The 8,262-nt window shown below is 44.4% G+C and overlaps 1 protein-coding gene across 1 annotated transcript in view; it reads left to right on the forward strand.

Moving 5' to 3' along the window:
• Nucleotides 1-8,262, forward strand: part of LOC109928162 (myozenin-2-like) — a 19,411-nt gene that overhangs the window by 5,493 nt on the left and 5,656 nt on the right. The window contains exons 3-4 of the mRNA XM_048604001.1: nt 4,093-4,267; nt 7,110-7,293. Of these exons, the coding sequence (XP_048459958.1) occupies nt 4,093-4,267; nt 7,110-7,293 (359 nt within the window). The remainder of the gene's footprint in view (nt 1-4,092; nt 4,268-7,109; nt 7,294-8,262) is intronic.

Raw genomic sequence — 8,262 nt, forward strand, 5'->3', positions numbered from 1 at the left:
CCCGCCTCCCTAACCTGTTCTTCCTCCCACCTATCCCCTCCTCCCACTTCAAGCCCCACCCCCATCTCCTACCGACTAACCTCATCCCGCCCCCTTGACCTGTCCGTCCTCCCTGGACTGACCTATCCCCTTCCTAACTCCCCACCTACACTCACCTTTACTGGCTCCATCCCCGCCTCTTCGACCTGTTTGTTTCCTCTCCACCTATCCTCTCCTCTATCCATCTTCTATCCACCTCCCCCTCTCTCCCTATTTATTTCAGAACCCCCTTACCCTCCCCCTTTTCTGATGAAGGGTCTCGGCCCGAAACGTCAGCCTTTCTGCTCCTACGATGCTGCTTGGCCTGCTGTGTTCATCCAGCCCTGCACCTTGTTGTCTCAGTCTCTTGGTGGAGTTGGTCTCTATTGTTATGATCCCCTTGGGCATTGAAAATTTTTAGAAAGACATTCGCATTTGCAATAGCTGACTGGAAGGATCACCTGTCATGATTCTGACTTTTAAGACTATTACTGCAATAAAGAAACTAAAACCAACATTCAATCATTAACACAACTGAATATCCTACACCAAGGTTAAACTTTACAGTTTTTGAAGTGAACTCTTCATTCTCCAGAATGAGGGCTTCTGAGGGCTTGCTCTGTCATTCTCCAACCAGCTAACTCCTGAACTAACTCTCACAGAGATCCCTTCCTCTACCCAAAGTTAGATGAGTCTTTCAGATTTGTTTAAATCCTCACAAATACTTTGACTTCTGAGTTCTGAGTCTCTCACACACATCTTACTTGCTGATCAACAAGACTAGCAATTTCCCTGCTTAAGCTGCCTCTGTTTTTCTCTGCTCTCTCTCTTTCCTGCTACCTCTCTCTCCCTCTCACCCCTCCCTCTCCCTCTCCCTCTCTCATTTCATTTCACCTCTCCACTCTCTCACTCCCACCCCCCACTTTCTCTCTCATTATGTCTGTCTCTCAGATTCTTGCAGATTGCCTGTATCTGGGAGATTTAATCAACAATATTTAAGGAAAATCATTACCTGATCGTGTAAATGCTTCCTGTGAACTCTCAAAGTGCATCTCCATGGTAACATGAATCACATGGATCTCATATCCAGGTAGAAATGTTAATCATTCTTTCTTTATACAACCCAACTCCATTCTTCTGGAATTAAACAGATAAAATAAAGTATAGCATTTACAAAAGCTGACATTTCTAAGACCTGCTCATTTTTTACAATCTTGTGAGTACAATCTTGTAGCTTCTTCCCAGTAAAACAATCTGCATTGTCCTCTTCCCTCTCCTCCCTTTAATTGTTAACAGCCAAATCACTCAGACTTGTTGCCAGGCAGAATTCAGAACAGGTCATATGACTCCTTTCATTCCTCCACCTCACCCTAACTTAAAGTCATAGTCCTAAAATATAACTTTCTTATAAACTTTGTAATTCAGCAAAGTGTATACTTTTACAACGAAATTCATATGTAACTGAATTACAACAGTTTTAAATTGAAACATTTGGACACGCAAACTTCCTCAACTGTGTTCCCTTCAAGATGTGTCTGCCTGTGCTTTCATATTTACAGAGTTCCATCACAAACAACAAAAATCCAAAAGTTTATTTCTTCACTAATGCACTGCGTAAGTTTACACACAAATGGTTAGACACAGTACAGCCTGAACTCACCTGATACCAGAACTACAAAGAATTCTACAGTTTGGTAGCTTTTTGATTCATTTTTGAAACAACTTATTTTGGTGCTTCCACTAAACTGAATCAAAATGCTATCAGTTTCAGTTCAACTGAGATGTTTTTGGGTCCACAACTTTCCCATGTTCATAGACTGAGAAGCTATAATTGCCTCTACTCTGTGTAATAATGGAAAGAACAGGAGCAAAGGGTGAGACTTTGTCCCCAGCAGGGTATCTGAGGGGACCTGATGTAGTGGCTTTGCATTATCCCTTGCAGTATAAAATAAAATAGACCCAGATGTTGTGGTATTGAAGATCTAACATACAATTACTACAGGTAGACAAACAGGAGGCTGGAAGAACACAGCAGGCCAGGCAGCATCTGGAGGAAAGGAGCAGTCAACGTTTCGGGTATTACCCTTCTCAGGACCTTTTTTTTGTCTCTATACAATTACTACAGCTCACAGTATAATGTACAAACATTACATTCACATGCATATCAGGTCTGGGCTAAGATTGAGCTATTAGACGACAACTGAATTGCATGGTGGCTCAGTGGTTAGCATTGCTGCCTCATAGCGCCAGGGACCTGGGTTTGATTCAAGCCTCAGGCGACTGTCTGTGTGGAGTTTGCACATTCTCCCCGTGTCTGCGTGGGTTTCCTCCCACAGTCCAAAGATGTGCGGGTTAGGTGGATTAGCCATGGGAAATGCTGGGTTACGGAGATTGGGTAGCTCTGTGTGGGATGCTTTTCAGTGGGTTGGTGCGGATTCGATGGGCCAAGTGGCCTCTTTCTGCACTGTAGGGATTCAATGATTGATTTAAGCATGAACTGGTAGCTGCACCTTGACAAAGTTTTATGTAGAGTCTTTCTGTGACAATGGGACCTCTCTCTCTCTGCTGCCACTTTGCACAGAACCTTCACTTGCCCCTCTACCCTCTGAAGAGACCACAGCCCAAGTATATCTTGGTTGGGAAGTGTTAACAAGAGTTCATGGCACACTTTGGCAGAATTCTCATTATTCAGGTACAAAAAGTAATTAAAAAGAGCTTCATTAAAAGTCTTCATAACTAGAAGGTTAGAATAATCAGAGAAGAGAGTTTACCCACAGCAAAGTCCTGGTTCAATCAAAGCTGGAGACCATGGATTGTTCTGGAACCTGCATTTTAGGAAGATTTTTTTTGACTTTGGAAAGAGTGCAGCCCAGCTTCTCTGGATTGTTCCTGGAGCTCCTAACCTTGAGTTATGACTAGAGATTGACGAGGGAGACTGTACTAAAATTACTGGACTAGTAATCCAGAGGACCAGGCAAATGTTCTGGTGTAACAAGGTATAGAGCTGGATGAACACAGAAGGCCGAACAGCATCAGAGGAGCAGGAAAGCTGACATTTCGGGTCTAGACCCTTGTTCAGAAAAAATGTTCTGGTGTCATGGGTTTAAATCCCACCACAGCAGCTGGTGGAACTTGAATTCAGCCAATTTATTTTTTAAAAATCAATCAAATAATTGAATCTGGAATCGATAGCTAGTCTCAGTAATGGTGAAAACCATCATCAAATGTCCGATAAATCCATGTGATTTATTAATGCCTCTCCAGACCCACAGCAATGTGACTGACTTTTAACTGCCCTCTGAAATGGCCCGACCAAGTCATTCGGTTGTAGCAGACATTGTTGCAGAAGGTAATGGCTCTGAAGGGGTTAATGCTCCTGTTACATTGGCTCCACCCATTCCACTGAGGTCACACACCATCTGTGGGTGGAGACAGGGAGTTCTACCCCAGCTTTCAGAGGGAGCAGATGGATCTGTACCAGCTCCCTAAGGTCTTAATAATTTATGGTTGACCCAATGTAATTGTACTTATTGCTATCATACAATAAACCTCTTGTTACCTCAGAGCAGTGTCTCTTCTGTAGATACTCCATAGTGGTGGAATTTAAATTCAACTAATGAAAATGGAATTAGTCTCTTTAAGAGTGAAATTGAAGTTCATTTTCGTAAAGACTCATATAGTTCGCTAATGCCCTGAAAGAAAGGAAATCTGCCTTCCTTACCTGGCCTGGCCTACACGTGACTCCAGATCCACAGCAACGTGTTTGACTCATAACTGCCCCTCTGAAATGACTTCATTCAAGGGCAATTAGGACTGGCCAATAAATGCTGGTCTTGCCAGCAATGCCGACATCCCCATGAGACAACAAATAAAGTGTTAAATGGAGTTGTGATGCATGATCTCATTGAATGACAGAACAGAGTCGAGAGCCTGAATGGCCTCCCCACGTCCCAATGTTCATCTGAATCGAGCCTGTGATGAGTTACTGCTTCTGGTTTGGCTGCTGCGATGGGAGACCACTCACAAAACCATGATTTGACTTCCAGGGTCTTAAACTCTCTTCTTCCTCTGCAGAATGTTGATGGGACAGTCCCTCAGGAGGGGGCAAAGGAGAACTACAGGTCAGAAATCTACATCACAAAACCTGGCTCAAAAGGGACTGGACCAGCTGTGGCCCCAAAACCATTCGGCAAACTGTCTGCGGCCAAGAATATCAAGATCATTCTGAACCCCAGCATCCTCGCCCCAGGTAAGTGTCCCCGGATGTTGCAATCGAAAGGAATGATCCTGTTTTTGTGGCTAACTCTCGCCTCTAACTTCTAACCTCTGCTCCTTCCCCATCGCCATCTCACCTGGTTTTGCTGTCACTTTCTAATAAGATTGGACAGGTTTGTGGGCCCCTTTCTCTCGATAAAAGAAGGGTAAACCGATAGAGGTCATTAAAATTATGCCAGGATTCGAAGAGATAAACATGACACAGGTGCTTTGAATTTTTGAGGAACACATAAAGATAAGCCAGACTGATTCCCGGGATGGCAAGACTGATGTATGAGAAGAGGCTGAATCAGTTAGGACTGTATTCACCGCAGTTTAGAAGAATGAGGAGGGATCTCAAAGAAACCTATAAAATTCTAACCGGACTAGACAGGGTAAATGCAGGAAAGATGTTCCTGATAACCAGGGAGTCCAGAACCAGGGGTCACAGGCTAAGGATATGGGGAAGGCCACTTAGGACTGAGCTGCGGGAAATGTCTTCATCCAGAGAGTGGTCAGCCCAGGGAATTCTCTGCCACAGAAAGAGGTTGAGGGCAAAACATTGAATGTTGTCAAGGAGTCAGTTAGGGCTAATGGATCAAAGGGTATGGGGGAGGAAGTGAGACTGGGGATTGAGTTGAATGATCAGCCATGATCATATTGAATGGTCAGCCATGATCATATTGAATGGTGCAGCAGGCTTGAAGTGCCAAATGGCCTACTCCTGCTCCTATTCTCTATGTTTCTATGTTTAAAATGTTCAATAGAAAATTCAAGGGGGCATTTCTTACCCCAAAAGGGAGCTGAGAGAAAGGAACTCACTGTCACAGTGAATAATTGGGGCAATTAGCATTGGTACATTAATGGGAAGCAAGTTAAGCACAAGGAGGAGAAAGCAGTAGGAGGTATGAACATGGGAGCACGAGTGGGCTACACAGCCTTTTGGGTTTGTTCCACTGGTCGACTAGACCATGTCAGTCTTCTACCTGTAGAGATAACTACCTTAGGGAATACTGCACTGCCATCTGGGGTAGGGAGTTCCAAAGATTCACTACCCTCTCTGAGAAAAAAATCCTCCTCACCTCAGTCCAAAATTGTTTGCCCCTATGGTCAGATTGTCTGGGTGTCCTTTTCCATGAGTCATTAAAAGTCAATATGCAGACACATCAAGCAATCAGGAACGCAAACGGTATGTTCACATCCATTTCAAGGGCATTTGAATACAGGAGTAAATAAGATTGCTGCTGTATAGAATCTTAGTGAGATCTCACCTCCAGTATTGGCTTCCCCACCTGAAGAAAGGACATAGTTGCCTTAGAGGCAGTTCAATAGAGGTTCACCAGATTATTCCTTGGGATAGCAAGATGTCTTTTGAGGAGATATTGATAACAGTGGGCTCCTAAAAGTGAATGCTAACTTGCCTTCCTGGTTGCTTGATGTACCTATATATTGGCTTTTAATGATTGTGGACCTATGTTCTTGAGTTGTGAAGATGGGAAGTTGATCTCATTGAAACTTAGAATGTTTTAGCAAGTCATGACTGATTGGGTGTATGTAGGGATTGGAACAAGACATCAGCCAGGTAGACCTTGTGGAATATGAGTTCCCTGATTGGGGCTGTTAACCCGGCCCAATCAGGGAGCCCTGGCTGACAGATATAAACAGGAGTGTCAGGGGCTCTGCTCACTCTAGGAGCCAGCTCTGAGCTAGCTGGGTCAGTGTCATGTACTATGCACACATAAATAAAGGGTGACTTGGTGACAGGATACCAGCCTTTGTGGAGTTATTACAGTATAGATAGGATCTTCCTCTGGTTGGTGACTCTAAAACCAGGGGTCACTATTTCTGAATAAAGAACAGGCTGTTTAAGACTGAGGTGGGGAGAAATTTCTTCACCCAGGGGGTTATGAATCTTTGACATTCTCTACCCAGGGGGTAATGGAACCTCAATCATTGAGTAAATTCAAGACAGAAATGGATTGATAACAGTAAGGGATATGGAGATGGTGTGAGAATGTGGCACTGAGGTGTTTGATCAGCCATGATTATATTGATGAGATGAATGGCCTCTTCCTGCTTTCACCTTCCTGAGTCTCTCCTGGTTCTAGACCCTCGCAACCAGGAGAAACTACGCTGTTCTGTCCCGTCACAACTTCCAAATTAAAATACACCCTATAGAAATAGATGAGCTGGGGCTGGAGGAGGTTTGTGTGGAGTATAACCACTAGCTGTTGGGCTAAATGGCCTCTTTCTGTTCTGCCCACACAATGTGAATGCCTAAACTTCAAACAAACATTGTTCATTTACAGCAAATGTAGAAAAGTGAGGGATCTATTTCATTGAATTGAAACTTTTGTTCTCAGAGGTCATTGGTCAATGGTCAATGGAAATGAGGAAGTTGAGCATTCTTTCATAATTTTGCAAAACATCTTTAATGTAAATCAGTCAGAAATCTAACTCAGAGTCAAAGGCTGAGATAACTGATGACCGAAGGCTTGGTCACAGACTAACAGGAGAAGCTGATAGGAAAATGGAGAGAGGTATTCACAGCAGTCTTATCAAATGGTGGTGCGGGCTTGAGGGGCCGAATGGCTTGCTGCTGACCTTAATGCTCCTGTTTGGAGACAGAAGAGGCGGTGAGGTTTAAGAAGGGAATTCTAAGGTTAAAGACGAATTAGCTGAGGGTCCAGTTGCCAATGGCGGAGTGAATAAAGCTGGGGATGCTTGAGAGGTCAGAGCTGAGAAACCAGGGAGTCTCAGAGGATTGGAAGTTACAGGCAGGACTGGTCGAGATGGTAAAGGATTGGGATCTCATTGCTCTGTTTCCTCAATGTCAGGTTATTCCGGGCCTTTGAAGGAAATTCCACCTGAGAAATTCAACGTCACAGCTGTTCCCAAGTCATACCAGTCACCCTGGACTGAAGCATTGATGGATCAACCCGATCTACTGGAATCCACAACTAATCAGCTTCCAGAGGCCCCGGTTAAAGCTCAATCACAGACCTACAGGTGCTTCAACAGGTAAACACCACCTGAGACTTGGTGTCAGCCACACACAAACTCCTCCTTACCCATCACTACCATTCCCTTTATTTCCCCTTATTCATTCATGGGATGAGGGTATCATTGGTTAGGCCAGCATTCATAGCCCAACGCTAACTGCCCAGTGGTCTCAATGAGTGCCGGATATCTCAGAGCACATTTCAGCCAATGAGACACTTAATGGAAAGTAGTCACTGTCACAAACAGCAGTTGATCCTGGGACAACTGTTAAACTGAGGACGGAGATAAGGAGACAGGTCTTCAGCCAGAGAGTGGCGAGCCTTTATAATTCTGTGTCCCAGAAAGCATTAATGTTTTCAAGAAGGAGTCAGATATATCTCTTAGGGCTAAAAGGGATCAAAGGGTATGGGTACTGATCAGCCACGATCATATTGATTGGTGGAGCAAGCTCAAAGGGTCAAATGGCCTACTTCTGTTCCTAGTTTCTATGTTTAACACTAAGTATCAAAGGTAGTAAACATGTTGGATGTATGTCAGAGGTCAGTCAATGATCTCTTCAGTAAAAATGGCTCAATGGACTCTTTATTCTTTTACGGGAAAGGTAACAAACTCTACCTTGTCCTTGGTCTGTGTGCCCTGCTTGGCCAGTTCAGAGGCTAGTCAGCCTGAAGTCACATATAGGCTAGACCAGGGAAGGATAACAGGTTTCATTCTCGACGGGAGCATCAGTGAACCAGGTAGGTTTTTAGCAACAATCAAAACATTGTTTTCAAGAAGCAGGGGGCTTCAGGTTCCCCCAGAAGGTCATCAACAGCCACTGTCAGAGTTTCAGCACTGAGGGAGCGCTGCAACATCAGAGGGTCAGTACTGAGGGAACGCTGCAACGTCAGAGGGTCAGTACTGAGGGAACGCTGCAACGTCAGAGGGTCAGTACTGAGGAAGCGCCGCACTGTCAGAGGGTCAGTACTGAGGGAGCGCTGCAACGTC

This window comes from Rhincodon typus, chromosome 12 (assembly GCF_021869965.1).
Source record: "Rhincodon typus isolate 14 chromosome 12, sRhiTyp1.1, whole genome shotgun sequence".
Lineage (NCBI taxonomy): Eukaryota > Metazoa > Chordata > Chondrichthyes > Orectolobiformes > Rhincodontidae > Rhincodon > Rhincodon typus.